The sequence below is a fragment of the Nicotiana tomentosiformis genome, chromosome 6 (genome assembly GCF_000390325.3).
Source record: "Nicotiana tomentosiformis chromosome 6, ASM39032v3, whole genome shotgun sequence".
Taxonomy (NCBI): Eukaryota; Viridiplantae; Streptophyta; class Magnoliopsida; order Solanales; family Solanaceae; genus Nicotiana; species Nicotiana tomentosiformis.
In genome coordinates, this window is record NC_090817.1 from 123,318,949 (window position 1) to 123,339,075 (window position 20,127).

The 20,127-nt window shown below is 36.4% G+C and overlaps 2 protein-coding genes and 1 long non-coding RNA gene across 4 annotated transcripts in view; 1 reads left to right on the forward strand and 2 right to left on the reverse strand.

Annotated features, from left to right (window-relative positions):
* The window catches only part of LOC104094747 (uncharacterized), a 101,611-nt gene that overhangs the window by 21,349 nt on the left and 60,135 nt on the right, over window positions 1-20,127 (reverse strand). The gene's annotated exons all lie outside the window — the stretch shown is intronic.
* LOC138893405 (uncharacterized) lies at window positions 4,098-8,363 on the reverse strand. Its single transcript, XR_011408830.1, has 5 exons — window positions 8,224-8,363; window positions 6,989-7,042; window positions 6,145-6,299; window positions 5,931-6,020; window positions 4,098-4,604 (listed from the first exon to the last, which is right to left on the reverse strand). It is a non-coding gene; the product is annotated as an uncharacterized lncRNA (long non-coding RNA).
* LOC104094749 (agamous-like MADS-box protein AGL11) lies at window positions 14,415-19,303 on the forward strand. Its single transcript, XM_009600729.4, has 9 exons — window positions 14,415-14,564; window positions 15,742-15,923; window positions 17,495-17,576; window positions 17,699-17,760; window positions 17,852-17,951; window positions 18,120-18,161; window positions 18,275-18,316; window positions 18,409-18,620; window positions 19,064-19,303. The coding sequence occupies exons 2-8, from the start codon at window positions 15,742-15,744 to the stop codon at window positions 18,586-18,588; spliced, it is 690 nt and encodes a 229-aa protein (XP_009599024.1). The 5' UTR covers window positions 14,415-14,564; the 3' UTR covers window positions 18,589-18,620; window positions 19,064-19,303.

Sequence of the window (20,127 nt, forward strand, 5' to 3'; positions counted from 1 at the left end):
TCAGACAAATGTTATCATCCTCAACTATGAATAAGTCAGCATAGAATCTATGCACTTCTGCCTCATATATCTTGGGATTGTCACTTGTGAACAAATGTGTCCACTATTGGAATTCACAGATCTCCACCAATTGGCACATTCCTAATATATCCAGAATATGAGGGGCAAATGTACGGCCCAACAGTACTTTTTGGATTCTCAAATTTTCCCTTCCAGTGGCATCCTGGGTTGCACCAACATTGGACTTCTTGGAAGAACCAGGTTCCTCATTGGCACCATCCTTCCTTTTCACTAATTTCCTACACTTTTTCTTTTCTCAACAGATTTCTCAGATACCGTTTTCTCAGACACTTGTTCAACCAACTCTTCAGTCGCTTTCTTCCTAGACTGGGCAACTGCTTTCTCATCAGATTTTTCACCCTCAACATTGCTCAAACCCATCCCACTTACATATGACTCTTTCTTGGACATTGGAATTGTAAGTTTATTTGAGGAATTACTAACTAAAGAACCAGGTTCCTCATCTACCTCATTATCAATATCGACAACTAGTTCTAGAGGCACTACCTTATCATTTACAATCTTCCCATCCTTTACCAATCTCCTTTTCTTCTATTTTTCTTTGCTTTTCCTAAGAATTGACTCAAGAGCTTCCTCCTTCTGCAACCTAACAATATCAAATTACCAAATTACCCTCGGATTCAAGCCTAAGAACTTCTAATCTTTCGAATTCCACAAATAATGCCGAAACCTACCAAACCACGTACGAATGACCTCAAAATTTACACACACGTCACAAATGACACCACAAACCTACTCCAACTTCCGAAAATCGATTCTGACCCCGATATCAAATTTTCCACAACCGACCGAAAATAGCCAAATTTCCAATTTCGCCAATTCAAGCCTAATTCTACCACGGACCTCCAAATCAAATTCCGGATGCACTACTAAGTCCAAAATCACCTAACAGAGCTAACGGAATAATAAAAATTCAAATCCGAGATCGTTTACACATAGGTCAATATCTGGTTGACTTTTCCAAGTTAAGCTTCTACTTTAGAGACTAAGTGTCTCATTCCAATCCGAAACTACTCCGGACCTGAACCAACCAACCTGGTATATCATAATATAGCTGAAAAATACAAAAGAAAGCAGAAATAGGGGAAACGGGGCTATAACTCTCGAAACGACCGGCCGGGTCGTTACATGCACGAAGGGTGATGACGTGCCATATTGTGAGTGTTAATGCACGAAGGGTGATGCCGTTCCATATTGTGAGTGTTAATGCACGAAGGGTGATGCCGTGCTATGCCGTGCTATGTTATGAGAGTTAATGTATGAATGATGATGTCGTGCTGTTTCTATTGATTTTATGATGAGGCTGAGAGTAAAAGCACGAAGGGTGATGCCGTGCATTTTTCCCTTACTGTGTTTACTTATTCCTATTGGTTCATAGTATATTGTCTGTTCAAGTTACCATTCTACTGTAGTTCTCTATCTCATATTCCCCTCAGCATGTTCCCCCTCCTAATAGCACATGTTTAGCTGTTATTTGTACATATACTGTTAAATTGCACATGTTTGTAATGTAGGTGTCTTGTCATAGTCTCGTCACTACTTCATCGAGGTTAGGCTCGACACTTACCAATACATGGGTTCGGTTGTACTGATACTGCACTCTACACTTCCTGTGCAGATTTTGGTATTGGTCCCAGTTGATCGAGAGGCGTAGCAGCTCAGACCGGTTCATCGGAGACTCAAGGTAGATCTGTTGGCATTCACAGACCTTGAAGTCTCTGTCTATCTTTTTATTTTCTTATTTTTTATTTTTTTTACTGTTTCTTTCGTTCCAACAGTTGTATTTCTTTCAGACTTTTACTTGTAGTAACTCCTAGAGGTTCGTGAATTGTGACTCAAGATCCGGGTGGTAGTAATTAATGAAGTTTTTATATTATTCCGCACTCGCTGTATTTTATTTTAGCTTATTTGCTGTTATTTATTGAATTGAATAAGGATTGGCTTAATAATTCTCTAACGTCGGCTTGCCTAGCAAGTGGAATGTTAGGCGCCATCACGGTCCCGGCGGTGGAAATTTCGGGTCGTGACAAGTTGGTATCAGAGCACTAGGTTGCCTAGGTCTCACAATTCATGAGCAGGCTTAGTAAAGTCTGGAGGATCGGTACAGAGACGTCTGTGCTTATATTTCAGAGGCTATGAAGTTTAGGAATCATTTCACTTCTATTCTTCTCTGTCGTGCGATTTTATTCTATCATTGCTGATTGAACTCTTTTATTCTTGTCCTTCCGTGGATGGCGAGAACACGTGCCGCTTCTTCAGCTGAGTAGTAGCCAGAGTCTCCAGTAGAAGCTCCTACGAGGGGCAGAGGTCGAGGCCGAGGCTGTGCCAGAGGCAGAGGCAGGGGCAGGGGCAGGGCTCAGCCTAGAGCCCGAGCAGCAGCCCCAGCAGCGGAGCCTCACGTAGAGTTTGACGAGGAGGTTTCAGCCCAGACTATTTCTGCTGGACCAGCTCAAGTTCCGGAGGGGTTCATTGCCACCCCAGTACTTCAGGACACTTTGGTCCGTTTGGTGGGCCTTACGGAGAGTGTGGCCCAGACTGGTGCATTTCCCATGGCACTAGCCGTCTCTCAGGCTGGAGGAGGAGCCCAGACTCCTGTGTTTGTGAAGAAGAAGGATGGATCGATGAGGATGTGCATAGATTATCGGCAGTTGAACAAAGTTACTATCAAGAACAAGTATCCATTACCGAGGATTAATGACTTATTGATCAGCTTCAGGGTGCCAAAGTGTTTTCAAAGATGGATTTGAGATCTGGCTACCATCAATTGAGAATTAGGGCATCCGATGTCCCTAAGACAGCTTTTTAGACTCGGTACGGGCATCATGAGTTTCTAGTGATATCCTTTGGGTTGATAAATGCCCCCGCAACATTCATAGATTTGATGAACCGAGTGTTCAAGCTTGGACTTCTTTGTGATTGTGTTTATTGACGATATCTTGATCTACTCCCGTAGTCGAGAGGAGCATGAGCAGCATCTTAGGATTTTACTTCAGACTTTGAGAGCCAGCCAGTTATATGCTAAATTTTCAAAGTGCGAGTTTTGGCTGGATTCAGTCACTTTTTTTGGAGGCACTATCTTTACGGCATGTCGTGTGAGGTCTTCACGGATCATCGGAGTCTTCCGTATTTGTTCAAGCAAGAGGATCTCAATTTGAGGTAGAGGAGGTGGTTGGAGCTATTGAAAGACTATGATATCACTATTTTGTACCTCCCCGGGAAGGCCAATGTGGTAGTCGATGCCTTGAGTAGAAAGGCATCGAGTATGGGCAGCCTTTCGTTCATTCCAGTCGGTGAGAAGCCGTTTGCATCAGATGTTCAGACTTTGGCCAACAAGCTTGTGAGGTTGGATATTTCAGAGCCCATCTGTGTTCTAGCTTGTACAGTCGCTCGGTCTTCCTTGTTTGAGCGTATTAGAGATCGGCAGTATGACGACCCTCATTTGTTGGTCCTTAGGGACACAGTGCGACATGGTGGTGCCAAGCAAGTTACTGTTGGAGATGACAGACTTTTACTACTAGAAATACAGACTTTTCCCACAAAAGAATCAGTGAAAAATCTGTGTGAAATTTTAATATTCCCAGGGGAGACGCTCAGTGGAAAAATGGCTGGTGGAAAAATAGTTTCCCAGAATATTCGTGGGTAATTCTCAGGGAGTTTCCGACTGAGGGTTTCACGAGAACTTAGTGGGCTCACCTAGTGTAATTTCCCACGAACGTCATGGAAAAAGTAAGAAAATATAATAATTTAATTTTCTTAAGTTTTCCACCGAATCTGTGGGAAGTATTAAAAATAATTTAGATATTTGTTTTATTTTACCTATGGAAGCAATGAGAAATATTCATAACTTGAAAATAAACATATAAACATTCCCACGAAAATCAGTGGAAAATATTGAAATTCTGGAAAAAAATATGCACAAAATTCCCACGACGTCGGTGGAAAATCCGTGGGAAATCTGAAAAATATTTTCATGGCCAAATCTACTTTAAGAACTACACCACCTGCCAAACAGAAAGTACAACCAATAATACAAGACTAAATACAATTAAGCATTCAAATACCAAATTCAACATGCAATCCAATTCATTTCATAAACAATAACTAATCAATCCATTTCATAATCAACATCCAACTAATCAGAAAGTAGAACAAAAACTAAAAAAATCCAACATTCAATATTAAACATCCATGTACCATCCAAGACAAGCTAATAAAAGAAACTACTCCTTAGTTATCATCACATGCTGGAGAACGGGGCATAGGAAATACACCAAATGCACCACATACTCTATTTCTAAAATCTCCTCGAGTACACCATAATAATCAATATCTCCATCTTGGTCACCGTCACCACCTTTCACCCAGACTCCGCTATTAATGGTTTTTTTATTCTTAGACCATTCTTCCGTGTGAAACTTGTACCCATTGACAAAGTACTTGGACATAGTTTTGACTTGAGGTATAGGTCCCCAAGCTATATCACGTAAAAATGGATCACCTATACCATTGTCTGGATTATGAACCTATATAGAGTTGAAGAAAATTGAGAAGTTAGAAAATACAACTTGTGCAATTTATAATGAGAATCTGGTAATATATTAGTTAACACTTACATAATCTCTAAACTACTCTGAAAACCTTGGATAAACAGCCAAACACACTCACAAAATAATTGTCCGACATATTTATAAAGTTTATTAGTTAAAATACGGATAGATCATGCAAGTAGGTCAATAATATAATTTCAAACCTACTTGTAAAATTGTTGAACTTCGGGGCAATTGAGCAATACATGTGTTGTAGCCGACTTTTTCTCCATCTCAATCCAATTTATTTTTTGATACTTCTTAGAACTTCTACCGGGTTGATTGAATATGGATATAGGCGGTGCCAAAGGATCATTATCACCTTCATCGTCATGCCGATTTTGGCCTATTTCTCAAACATGGCACGCGATGCTCAAAATAATATGAACAAAAATGAGAAGTTTCTTTAACTAGATATGCTTTACATATTGATCCTTCAATCTTGGATTTTTGTTTCACCATCCGTTTACATTTGCTAATAGTCCTACATAGCATAATTTTAGATGGGAAGAAGTATAATCAAAACATATAAAGGGAAAATAATTAATGGTTATTACCTCTCAAATGGATACATTCATCTATATTGAACATGCTCTCCATGAACCGTCCACACATAGTAATTTTCTCTAAACCCCTTTCTATAAAGATGAACTTTAACATCCCCAAGTATCAACAACTTTATACAATTGTACTTAGCACAAGGACACCTAATTGTTCCTTCATTACGGAATTCAGGAAGTATTTTTGCATAAACAATAAATCCTTTAACACCTTCTACAAATTCTTCCTTCAATCCCCCACGATTAGGATGATTTCTATCATACATCTATCTCCGATCTTGTTTCATCTATTACACAATAGCAAGATAAAATAATTAAATAAAGAAATAAATAATTTATTTTATTCAAGTTAGTTTACAATTAAACTTGAATATAGATCTTAGATAATTCACATTTCTTTTTTCTTTTTATTAAGTTAAGAAAAGTTATGGTTGTAAATAAAATTTTTGTAAATGAACAATTATTTTTAATAGAAGTGCTCTCAACAAGTCCTTGAAATCAGTTTTAGAAATACCAAGTCAAATCAAGACTCTAACAGACTTATCATGCGTCAATATCATGGTTCTTAAAAAAAATATAAGTAATTAAAGGAATTGGTAAAAACGTAATTCTCACTCACAAAATTCTAATAGATTGCAATGTCTCTCAATAATTAACTTAACATGTAAATGGATGAGAATATAATATCATATAGGAAACTTACTTCAGTTTCTTAATGGTCAAAGTATATATATTGGGTTTAAGCTTAACTGCCTCCTTTATCAATATCTCCTTGTAGCAAAGAAATGATAACCTGGCAAAACAAGTTTTACAAGGAATATTAATTCCAACTTGGCTTCTCATCCAAATGTCTGTACAATACAAACTAACTACTGTAATTTTTATATTAGAGCATATCATACAAATGATAATTTCACCTAGAGGGGGAGCAGCTAGAGTTTGCCTTGAATACATTGAATAGCCAATGAGAAGGAAAGTTTTTTGCTTCAAGAATTCTTGTAGCAGCATCAACGATGAGATTGACCTTGGATGCTTTTTTCTGGATACGGATCCAATTGTGGGCTTATGAAACCTGCACAAATAGCATGAGAAATTTGAAAATTTTACTAATAAACAAAGGCAGCCTTAAACAAATGTTATAGTATCCAATTTCTCCATACTCTTTATATATCAATAAAGAATTATAGATTTCTATAGTTTCACATTGCCAGAAAAGTGATAAATTCCCTAACAAAGCCTCCCCAGAAAACCTTGAGGACGAAAAGCTATTCTTTCTTTAAAGTCAAATGGTAATGAAAAGATGATTTGCAATTATTTTGTTGTTTCATTAGGGAAAGTAGCTAATTTTAATCCTTAAAATATTGTGTTATCCCAGTTTTGATCCTTGTGTTATCCAACGTATCACATTTAACCTTTAATTAAATTTAGGTGCGATTTAACTCCAATAATTGATGGAAACTTTAGAAAAAATATCAAGCCTTGAGGTGCACTACAATTCCAGTGCTTCTAATGCAATACAAACAATATCAAGCCTCAAACAGTCTCATAATAATAAAATCTTTTTAATGTATACATTACTATGATATGCAGTAGTTATTTCAGACTTCTTCAGTACATTAGTCTTAAGATCCCACCTTTATGACAAAGTTATATTATTTTTAAGCACTTCAAAATCTCTTAACCCAAAAAAAAAAAAGAGACATCAGAAGGATTATGCACTAAACTTGAAAAGAGACCTAAGCAGCTAAGCAAAAGGCTTACCTGAAGTGTTAGCTCAGCAGCCGCTATATCAGGACAAACTTTGGTATCCAAGACCTGATACAAAACAATAAGGAACAATAACTATACTTACTACTTAAAAAGTCACAAAATGAAGAGCAAAGTTGACAAATTTATAACTACAATAAGGAATTCAAGCCGCACAAAAGATTGACCATTATAACAATTGCCTACTTAAGAACAAAAACATGAGAGTGATTTGATTGCTAGGATCAAGAAAAATGAAACCAGTATTAGAATCAATTTCTTTTTAGTAAACCAACACTTCCCATATCATGTGCTTCATACATTTTCTGTTTTAAGAAAAGGAAAAAAGTAGTACGCAAACTACGACAGGTCTAACAACATAATTTTTGCCTTCTCTCCTATTTGTAAAAAAATTGTTTAACTCTTCGGCTGCATTCTAGGTTCTGCGTGTCTTCTCTTCATTCACGCGACCAAAATCTCTCCAGGAACAAGACATTTAGATGATAAGTTCATCAAACTGAACAACAAAAAAGCAATAGAAGTGCTTTGCCTAAGTCTACTCTGTAGGGTAATTAGTAGTAAACAAAATTAACATAGTAAGAAGGGAAACTGATTTATATTTATAGTTCATCTGTTCTCGAAGATGCACAAGTGCAACCATAAAAATTGGACAAGGGCGAAAATTACAACGACAAAGAAATCAACAAGAGACATGCAACTGAGAGACTAAGAAGAAAGGAAAATATGTATATCTTTAAGAAGAGGCACAAGTGTGAAGAGGACATAAACATTGATTTTAATGTTAATAAAGGAATTATTATGTCAAGAAATGATATTTTGAGGTTCTAAACTTAAATGTACTCATATTTACTAATTTTTACAAATTATTGACTTTACTCAATGATTAAAATCATAAGTATTTTCGGGTGATAACACTTCTGAAATCCAATGTCATTTTGTAAAATAAAAATTTCGAATGGACAGATATAGTCCAACCATAAGAAAATACAAACCAAACTCAAACTTTAAAAAGAAGCAAAATCTAGAAGTTCAATAAAAATTAATTTCTTTCAATAAATTCATCGAACACCTAGTATAGAGATAGGTTACCTAAGGAGTTAACAAACTCAATTCTTGACCAACAAATTCTTGCATGCAGAAGAATTGGAATGAAGCAGACTCAAGCTTCAGGTGACAGTGGCAAAATCCGAAATCGGAGAAAGGAGAGAGAGAAAAAGAGATTGACTTACCTACTCATCGGAGTGAAGGGATTCCCGAAATCGCAAGCTTGTATTGGATTTGGAGAATAGAGTAGTAGTCGAAGTGATGATTGTTTATCCTTTTGTCGTCGGCGCTTAAAGTATCAACCGATGCTGAGTATTCGATCGGTAGCAGGTGCTAATGTCGGGTCGGATTCACGGGCACAGGTCGCGAATGATTTGTTGCCAAATAGGTCACGATTCGTTAAGAGCTTTTCAGTGATGGATAGCCAATGCAATGCTTTAGGTCGGTTAGAGGGGAGGCCATTGGTGAAGAAGGGATGCTTAAGTTTACAAAGAAGAGAATGGGAAAATAGAACAAAGAAATTTCTGAATGAGAGAAGCGATTGTGACCTAATTAGAATGTGGGAAATCTTTCTTTTGCAAAAAATAAAATAATATACTAATATTTACTTTCCCAGAGAATGTGTGGGAATATTAAAAATATTTCATATACTTTTTTTAGTTTGCCACTGTTTTCCTTGGGAACTTCTTTTTAATTTTATGTAATTAATTTTCAATTATTTTTCCACTGACATAGGTGGGAAACGAATTTCGCAGTTTTAGGTGCTAAACAGTTCCCACGGAGAGTTTGTGAGAACTATTGAAATTTTGGTAAAATTTTCGTGTCCCCACTTTCCCACTGATTTTGTCAAATTTTTTGTTGGAATTACTATTAATATATTTTCGTGGGAAATATCCGTGGAAAATTTGCATTATTCTAGTAGTGTTTTGAGGATGAAGGGTCGTGTTTGTGTGCCTAATGTGGATGGACTTCGTGAGTTGATTCTTGAGGAGGCCCACAGTTTCTGGTATTCTATTCATCCAGGCGCCGCCAAGATGTATCAGGACTTGCGGCATCATTATTGGTGGAGGAGGATTAAGAAGGATATAGTTGCTTATATAGCTCGGTGGCTAAATTGTCAGCAAGTAAAGTACGAGCATCAGAGACCCGGTGGTTTACTTCAGCAGATAGAGATTCCTGAGTCGAAGTGGGAGCATATCACTATGGACTTCGTTGTTAGACTCTCACGGACTCAGAGGAAATTCGATGTCGTTTGGGTCATTATGGACAGGCTGACTAAGTCAGCGCATTTCATTCTTGTGGCAATTACCTATTCTTCGGACAGGTTGGCAGAGATTTATATCCGCGAGATCGTCCATCTTCACGGTGTGCCCGTATCTATTATTTCTGATTGAGGTACGCAGTTCACCTCGTACTTATGGAGGGCAGTACAACGTGAATTGGGCACGCGGGTTGAGTTGAGCACAACGTTTTATCCTCAGACGGACGGACAGTTCGAGCGCACTATTCAGATCTTGTAGGATATGCTCCGCGCATATGTTATAGACTTCGGAGGATCGTGGGATCAGTTCTTGCCCCTTGTAGAGTTCGCTTACAAGAAAAACTACCAGTCGAGCATTCAGATGGCTCTCTGTGAGGCATTATACGGTAGGTGGTGCCGGTCGCCAGTTGGGTGGTTCGAGCCGGGGGAGGCTTGGTTGTTGGGTACAGACCTAGTACAGGATGCCTTGGATAAGGTCAAGATTATTTAGGATCGACTTCGCACAGCCCAGTCCAGGCAGAAGAGTTATGCTGACCACAGAGTTCGTGATATTGCATTCATGGTCAGGGAGAGAGTATTGCTTCGGGTATCACCCATCAAGGGTGTAATGAGGTTCGGAAAGAAGGGCAAGTTGAGCCCTAGGTATATCGAACCTTTTGGGATTCTGGAGAGAGTGGGAGAGGTGGCTTACAGGCTTGCGTTTCCACCGGGGTTATCAGCAGTTCATTCGGTGTTTTACGTGTCCATGCTTCGGAAGTATCACGTCGATCCGTCCCACGTATTAGATTTCAACTCTGTCCAGTTCTACAAGTATTTGACTTACGAGGAGGAGTCGGTGGCTATTCTAGCCCGACAGGTTCGACAACTGAGATCTAAAAGTTATCCTTCAGTTCGAGTGCAGTGGAGAGGTCGGCCCATTGAGGCAGCTACTTGGGAGTCCGAGTCAGCTATGCGGAGTAGATATCCACATCTTTTTACCAGTTCAGGTACTTTTCTATGTCCGTTCGAGTATGAACGGTTGTTTTAGAGGTGAAGAATATGATGACCCGATAGGTCATCTTATATTTCAGAACCTAATTTTATATTTTGAAATCTCAAAAACCTCATTTTAGCCTTCCTCGATTTGCGTGCACAGTCCAGATATTCTTCCGGAAGGCTTATATGTTAAAAACTAATAAAAATAAGAATTTTACCTTAGAAATTCATTTAAGTTGACTTCGGTCAATGCTTTGAGCAAAACGGACACAGATCTGTATTTTTATGGTCCCGGTAGGTCTGTATCATAATTTGGGATCTGAGCGTATGCCCGAATCGAATTCGGAGGTCCCTAGCCCGAGTTATTAGTTTTTGTTGAAAATTAAAAGTTTTAAAGATTTATGATATTTAAAAATCGAATGATGTTTGGATTTATTGATACCGGGTCCATATTTTGGTTCCGAAGTTCGGTACAGGTCCACTATAATATTTATGACTTGTCTGTCGAATTTGGTGAGAAACGGAGTTGATTTGACGTGATTCGGATGTTCGGTTGTGAAAATAGAAGTTTTAAAGTTTTCTTAAAAGTTTCCTTTGATTTAGTGTCCAATTCGTGGTTCTAGGCGTTATTTTGATATTTTTATCACACGAGCGAGTTCATGTGAGGTTTTTGGACTTGTGTGCATAATTGGTTTGGAGCCCCGAGGGCTCGGGCGAGTTTCAGATAGGCTACGGGTGTTTTGAAATTTAGAAAATCTGAGTTTTTTGAGCTTCAGCTGCTATCTGGTGTCTTCTTCTTCGCGTCCGCAAAGATACTCTCGCGAACGCGAAGAGTAAACTGGGGTAAGGTGATTTTCTTAAGCACGAACATGATAGCTGGGTCGCGAACCGAAGCAATGGGGGCCTTACCCTTCGCTAACGCGACCAACTTTTCGTGAATGCGAAGCTTTAGGGACCTGGGGGAGGGGTCAGTCATTCTTTTACGCGAACGCGAGCATTGGCTCGCAAACGCTAAGGCCAGGGGGGAGCAGCCTTCGCGAACGCGAAGGAGGAATTGCGAACGTGAAAGCCATTTAGGCTGCTGCACATCGCGAACGCGGCAGGCCCTTCGCGAACGCGAAGAAGGCCTGACGCCCAGACCTTAAAACATTTCAAAAACGAGATTTTACCCATTTTTCATAAACTCTCCATTAGAGCTCGGCCTAGGTGCGATTTTGAAGGGAAAACTCAACACCAATTCATAGGTTTATACTCTTTAATTCATTTTCTTTCATTTCTAATATCACCCATTAAATTCCTAACCCTAATCTTTGTTCTTTCATAGTAGAAAACTAGGGATTTAAGAAGGATTGGGGGGCTTTTGCAAATTGGGGATTTAGACCTCAATTTAGGGTCAGATTCCGAAACTAATTATATAATCAGGATCGGGGGTGAATGGGTAAGTGGATTTTGGTCCGAACCTCGGGTTTTGACCAAGAGGGCCCGGGGTAGATTTTTTACTTTTTTGGGGAAAGTTTGGGGAATCTAAATTTATACATTGTAATTAATTTCTTTAGCAATATTTGATATTATTGAGTCGTTTTTGATTTGATACAAGTAGTTTGGAGGTGGATTCTAGAGGAAAAGAGGTAATTGAGCATTGAGTGGCCTTTGGAGCGAGGTAAGTGTCGTGGTTAACCTTGACTTGAGGAAATATGACTTGTTTGTCTATTTGCTACATGTTTAAATGTTGGGGAACAACGTATATGTGAGGTGACGAGTACTTATACGTTGTAGTCGGGTTAAAGCATGCAGGTGAGGCTTGGTTTCTTGCAATTATAGCTTCCTTTATTCATGTTATCCGTGTTTAGACTAGTATTGTTAAATTGATTGTTCTTATCATGTTTACGGATCTTCTAGTGATAATTGAGTATTGATTCCGAAGTTGAGGTTGGTATTGTGGAACCAAATGGTTGAAGTAAGGCTTGTACTTGTTATTCTATCTCCCTGTTGTTATTTGTTCATTGCATTATGGTAAGGGAGAGTGTTAATGCACGAAGGGTGATGTCGTGCCATATTGTGAGTGTTAATGCACGAAGGGTGATGTCGTGCTATATTGTGAGTGTTAATACACGAAGGGTGATGCCATGCCATATTGTGAGTGTTAATGCACTAAGGGTGATGTCGTGCCATGTTATGAGAGTTAATGCACGAAGGGTGATGTTGTGCCATTTCTATTGATTTTATGGTGAGGATGAGAGTAAAAGTACGAAGGGTGATGCCGTGCATTTTTCCCTTGTTTTTATTGGTTCATAGTATATTGGCTGTTCAAGTTACTATTCTGTTGTAGTTCTCTATTTCGTATTCCCCTCAGCATGTTCCCCTTCCCAATAGTACATGTTTAGCTGTTATTTGTACATATAATGTTAAGTTGCACATGTTTGTTATGTAGATCTCTTGTCCTAGCCTCGTCACTACTTCGTCGAGGTTAGGCTCGACACTTACTAGTACATGGGGTCGGTTGTACTGATACTGCACTCTGCATTTTCTATGCAGATTTTGATATTGGTCCCAGCTGATCGAGAGGCGTAGCAGCTCGGACTGGTTCATCGGAGACTCAAGGTAGATCTGTTGGTGTTCGCAGACCTTGAAGTCCCCGTCTATCTTTTCAGTTTTTTTTTTTACTGTTTCTTTCGTTCCAACAGTTGTATTTCTTTCACACTTTTACTTGTAGTAACTCCTAGAGGTTCGTGAATTGTGACTCAAGATCCGGGTGGTAGTAATTAATGAAGTTTTTATATTATTCCGCACTCGCTGTATTTCATTTTAGCTTATTTGCTGTTATTTACTGAATTGAATAAGGATTGGCTTAATAATTCTCTAACGTCGGCTTGTCTAGCAAGTGGAATGTTAGGCGCCATCACGGTCCCGGCGGTGGAAATTCCGGGTCGTGACAGTAATGCAGTTTGATTGGACACAGAGTTTAAGAAAAAAATATTTTTGAAATATTTGATCAAAACAAGCTATAGATATTTATGAGGCTATAAATCATCTCATGATAAATTAGAAAGCCTAAAGGTATATTATTTTTAAATATTAAAAAAATATGTATTTTTTGGGACAAACTAAAAATGAAAGTATCACATAAATTGAGATGAACAGATATTATATTGCTCATTTTGCCCCTATCAGGAAAAGTTATATTTATTTATATATTTGTTTTGACAAAGGATTGTGATTATCAAGGACGATTATGAAATCAAATACGCCCTGTATTTATTATTATTTTTTATTTTCAATTTTGTTTTGTGGAGAAAATATGCCCTCTATTTGATTTGGAAAGTGCACAACTAAGATCCTCCCTAAAACTCACGAAATAAGATACGAATAAAAAGGGGGATTTTTGGAAAAAACAAAACTTAATCCCTCCTAAAATGATGTTGTAAGAGACTAAGAGTATTCTTCATTCTTTCTTAAGCATAGACTTGCTAACTTGTACGTGGAGCTCAACAAAAACCCTAATTTTCACTTCTATGTGCAGTTCTACTAAAAAACCTAATCCGTCAACCCCTCAAAGAGAAACTTCACATTACCTATATGCCCGATAGACATATTTATATGAGTTTAAGTTTTGTACATTAGTATTATATCCTATAAGTTTTTCACACCACTAGGTTATATTACAGTCTCGAACAAGTTATAGCTAGTCGACTATACGAATTTTTACTGTCATGGTTCTCCATTTAATTAAATTAGTTTCAGACCAACATTATGCTGAATTAAAATAAAAATAAAGAGTACTTGAAGTTCTCGATATTTTCTAGCTACTAGCAAAAAGTTTCTAAATTCTAATGCCATCCGGTTAAATATTACTCAATGATATCTGTATCAGCTGAGTGTTGTTTGTTTAATTGAAAAAAAAAAAAGAGACTTAGGAGATGTAAATTAAATAGAAGAAGGGGCATATTAGTCAAGTTGAAACCAAGTAACACGCTTTGCAATTTTTGGTGAAATTTTGGTCTGCAATAAACCAGGCCACAACATCACGTCTGGTTTATATCTGGAAAAAAGACATTTCAATGTCATTTTCTTGGCCAGCTATCTCTTCACTTTAATTTTAAGTGATAGTTAAAACTTAGGGTAGGCATATACAAAGAAAGAAAGGCATATAAGTATTAGGGGTTTTTTTCTGAGTACTACTAGTGTTGTAATTCCAAGATTATAACAAAGTCTTATTGGAAGTTGTGAGAGCTTTCCGAAAGGCTTTGAAGTCGCCGGAAAATAGCAATATTTTCCATTGAAGCCAATCAGGTCTGTTTACGTTGGTATTTTACATAGCATAAAGGAGAGGAAAATTTAGTAAGAAAAGTAATAATGAAATTTGCCGTTAATTTCCTTTCTTCCATGCATTTTTTATGCAGTGTGTGAAATGTTTTTCTCTCTGTTCATTATGGCAAATTAATTTGAGTTACGTATGGAAATGAGTCAAGCTAATTTAGATCTGCAAACTTACCTCAAAGAACAATTGTTTTTTCTTACTTGAAAGATCTCATTTTTTATTCTTTCAATTCTATCATTTTTATAACGAGCTTTCTTCATACCATTTTGCCTTTTAAAAAAAAAAGAAAAGATGTCCTTGATACATGGATATATTGTGTATACCTTTGTTTACACAAGATTATTCTTGTATGCGTCTTTCTTGCATATGTATATATCGATCTGGAGAAAAAAGAAATTAAGGAAAATGGACAAGCACTGCTTTTTATTATATTAATTTGGAGCGCTTCTCCAAGATTTTTTTTTCTAACACTAATTTGGATGATATTTCTCATCTTTAAAACAAGGTACTTCTTCTTGATCTTTTGTTTTTGACTTTTTAATTTATATCTGACTATATTAATCGTTTCTGCTCATGAGCTGAGCTAATATTAGCATTAATGGAAGAAAGGGATAATGTAAGTTATTGCTTAGATTCTTGATTTGATGCTTTATATAGTACGTTCACACCCTAAATCTTGTAAGTGCATGCCTCTGAGATCTAGAGAGAGAGATTTTAAAATCATTTCTCAAGTCCAGTGATAATACTTGTATTGTACTGAAATAAATTTGCCTAATTAAAAGCATCTAAACTAAGTTATTCTTAACATGATATAAGTGAAGTTAATTTCTTTTTATTATTTCACAATTGGAAGGAATTTCTTACTGTTTTCTTCTTTTCTTCTTCTTCTTCTCCTTTTTTCTGTTGTTAAATATTTTCCCTTTATTATTTATTCTCAAAATCAAACATAGTAGATTTTATTTTTATATCTCTTGCTAAGTTTTAGATCTTTCTAAGATTGAAAGAACATTTGACTAATAGATGCAATTTGCATAATTTTCCCCTAATTAATTTAATTAAAGAGAAAAGTCTACAATTAATTATGACAAAAATGTTGATTTTGGTTGCCTAATGTACTAATAATCAGGATAAATATATTGTGATCAACAGATGGGTCGAGGAAAGATAGAGATAAAGAGGATAGAGAACAACACAAACAGGCAGGTGACATTCTGCAAGAGGAGAAATGGACTCCTCAAAAAGGCCTATGAACTCTCAGTACTTTGTGAAGCTGAGATTGCTCTTATTGTTTTCTCCAGCCGTGGCCGCGTCTATGAGTACTCTAACAATAAGTAATTCTTCATTCCCTACTCATCTTCCTCTGTGTGTGTGTGTGTTTTTCTCTGTGTGTGTGTTTTGTTTTTCTTAATAATCATATCTGAATCTGCTATCTAGCTTTGTCTCATCTCATGGACATATATTCATTTCATTAGTATCCGTTTCTTTTTGTCGTTCATTTCCTTGATATCAGTGTAATCATTCGCCCATCTCTTGCTGTCTGATCTTCAAGGAAGCCAACTGAGTAACAAGTGCTTAATTATTGAAGTAACACATTGTAGAGGATATATAATTATATTATAAGGCAAGCTCTATATTAAGTTTACTCCAGAAATTAAAGGCTTAAAGAATGGAGTAAAATTTAATTTTTTAATATTTGTGTTTATAATGATGCTCAATAAGTCACACATGATTATTGAGTTTTAGCTATAAGGACTAAGAAAATGAAAACATGTCAAATTCGCCAGAAAGTTTAAATTAAATTTAAAAGTAGATATATTTATCCTCCCTTATATTTGCAATTCTTGATATTCTTTTTGCACATACAAGAAAACAATGAATGACTAATTAATTATCACAAATTAAAAAGTTTGGTTTATATAAACACGAAAAACATAAGGAAAGACAGAGTAAACACTAAATTAAAGAAGTACTCTCAGTGACTTGTGATTCCTTTCCATTTTCATTGTTTGTGAGCTTCTGTTTCCAGGGGTTTCTTAGTTTCCACTCCTAGCTTATACACTGTAAAGTTCTCCTGCTTTGGCCTGTATTTTCCTAGTGAAAGTAAATTTATACTGCTCCACTAATGTTGAATATTCTCTGGAGTTTCTCTGTTCACTTTTATGTTAACATATACTAGAATTAAAAGATCGATCGAGTTGATGCATGGTAATTCTCCAGGATTTCCCTTTTGCATGGATATGGCAAATGCTGCTACCAGCTGGGGAATGATTTTTGTATAAAATAAGTACGTAAAAACACCCTTTAGTGAAAAATGAAAAAGAAAGATGACAATATCAAAGATAGTGAATTTTAAGAGAAGGAGAAAAGGATCAGGGAAGAGAACAAAGTCTTGGCAATCCTTCATTCCTTTTGTCATACATTATAGTCATTAAAAAATGAAACAAATTCTTTTCCTCTCTTTTCAAGACGAAATCTTATGCTTTACATCGACCAGAAATCCACCATTTAAATTTCATTTCCCTTTTAATGCTTTTTTCTGCACTTTGATAAATCCCTCTCTTTCACTTATCGTTTCTATTTATAACATTCTGTTTTATTAACATCTTTTTATGCATTAAAATACCTGAAACCAATCGCTTCCCAGATATTTTTTCCCATCTAGGAAAGATATGAACTTACACCATCAAATTATTCCCTTGTTTTAGTGCGGATATAGATTAAAATGCTTACATTCATGGTTCATTTATTTTACGAGATAAATTATATCTGCTGAAAAGAATTTATTGCATTATATGCATTTTTCTTACTCCTTGTTAACGAGTTTAATTTCTTTACTTTTTATTTTCTAAATATCTTTGAAGTTTATTATTATAAACCTGTTGAAACCTTTTGCTATACACAGCATTAAGGCAACTATTGATCGGTACAAGAAGGCAACTTCAGAAACCTCTAATGCTTGCACCACTCAAGAGCTCAATGCTCAGGTAATTAATTAAGCAAAACCTTTTATTCTTTTAATATTTCCAAGTATACAGAAACATCAGAAATATTATTTAATTAATTGTTGCCTGATTAACAATAATTCTTTTGGCTATCATGGACGTAGTTTTACCAACAAGAATCGAAAAAGCTGCGCCAACAGATACAGATGATCCAGAATTCAAACAGGTAATGTCATAATTATTGCATAATATTTGAGATGAACTTAGAACTTTTCCATTGTTTTGTAAAAGTTATAACATTAATTTTATATCCACAGGCATTTGGTTGGTGAAGGCTTAAGCTCTTTGAATGTAAGAGAGCTGAAGCAGTTGGAGAACAGACTTGAACGAGGCATTACTAGAATTAGGTCAAAAAAGGTACACTAAAATTGTTAAGAATACTAGTAAAAATTGTACATACTGTGTTTCAAATTGTAACCTCATAGCCGTTGAGTATCCTATAGTGACGATATTTATCCAACGTAGCAATCCGTAGAATCTTCTTAATAAATGGCTTTGATGTTTCTTATATATGTGGTTGAACAGCATGAGATGATACTAGCTGAAACTGAGAATTTGCAGAAGAGGGTACGTAATTTCTTGAAACTTGTTTTATCATATTTCCTTGAGGGTTCTTAATTAACAGATCTATCTCATTAATTATTCTTGGTTCTTTAATCGTGAATATGTTGTTCTAATAGGAAATTCAACTTGAACAAGAGAATGCATTCCTCAGATCAAAGGTACGTTTAGCATTAATAGGGAAGAGTCCAAACCTAAATTTTTCCTTCAGTTATTTTCAAACAAATAATCATGCCTTTTTTCTTCTTTCCAGGTAGCTGAAAATGAGAGGCTTCAGGAACTAAGCATGATGCCAGCTGGGGGGCAAGAGTACAGTGCAATTCAGCAATATTTAGCAAGAAATATGCTTCAACTTAATATGATGGAAGGAGGAGTCCCTAATTCCTATCATCATCAATTACCTACTGACAAGAAGTCCCTTGAGCTTCAGTAGACCGACCGAACGACCATCTTTTGGCTTCCCAAGTATGTCTTCAGAATTCCTCAAACATACACCTTTACCACTATAGACAGCGGTATGTGTCTAAGTGACACGACTTGTCTTTACTTCAAGTGTTCCTAGGTACTATCCTTGGTTTACGTGTCCAAGTGAGAAGTACTGTCAAAGTTTAGGAGACCGCCTATGTATTCTGCCTTAATTAATACAGTAATTGACAAATGAAATGAGCATGTGGTGCCATATGTTGAGGTCTGAGGATATGCTGGTGTTTAGGGTTTAGGAGAATTGACTAGATAGTCTTTCAACATAGCAAGTTGACACAAAGGACATCAGAAAATACCTACCTGGAAAATATGATTTAAAGAAACTTTGAAAGACCAAAAAAGCTCAAGTGGAAGAATATGGATAGCCAAAAAGTAAAACTACGTATCTGTTTCTCCACTGATCATTCTTGTTTCTTTTGATGCAGGTGAATCCACTAAACACTTTGAGAAATTTATTACGAAGGAATTTGGTGTTTAGAATATATAAAGTAATCTCTTATGATTGTGTGTTGCTTAAATTAGTACCTTATTGGTGTATTTGAATTGTTTGCCGTTATTTTGGGACTTGAGAATTTGAACTGGTGGATGTATCAGCTTTGTTGCATCAGACTTTGCAAAGAACAAGCAAGTTTTGGCTAAACTTTTTAGGCAATGTCCCTCTTGAATCTTGATGTATGTCTGTATTTAGAATCGCTGGGGGCTTCTTTGTAGATAAATTAACTTTTAAAAATAAAAAATAAAATAAAAAAGTCTATATTTAGAATGCAAGATTCAATTCTAGTTTAGCAATGGTCTACAAAGTTTAGCAAATCAATTCAAAGCATTGGACGCCCTCAGTACGAAAATCATGAATATATATCCTGTTCATTCTTGAGTTTCAAGTTAGATACAATTAGTTTGACTCATGAACATAAACAAGTCGCAAAGAGATTAGAAAGTCTAGTGTTCAACTCCAGTATTTACCAGCATTTGAGTTATCTTAGATCCCAAATCAATACAAAAAGGCACTGATAAACAATGCGAGAAACTAGGGGAGAAAATTGTTCTAATCTGTATTCAAAAATATAATTTCTGCAAAATGAAACGAAACCAGAAACAAAAGACAGAAATAAAATAAGATGAAGAACGTTTCGAGCCCAACAGAAAACTGTGTTTCCTTAAAGAATTTAATCCCCTCACTGTTGCCCAAGGTTGTTGGATTAATTCCTCCTAAGATAGAACGGAACAACTATTCTGTAATACTGACAGTGAAAATTACATAACCTCGTCGAACTCAACAAACGACAGTAAATCACACTGATGCTTACGTTTTTTCTTTTAAAAGACAGTGCAGAAATGCAGAAGAGAGAGGGGACAGTATGCAAATTTTTCGTGGTCTGAAAGTGAGGATAAACCTCTGAATTTATAGCCAGAAAGTCTGGGTTGAATAGATGCGAAAGTACCTGTTCACATGAGGTACTGTTTCGGTAGAAAACTTTTCTATTTGGTC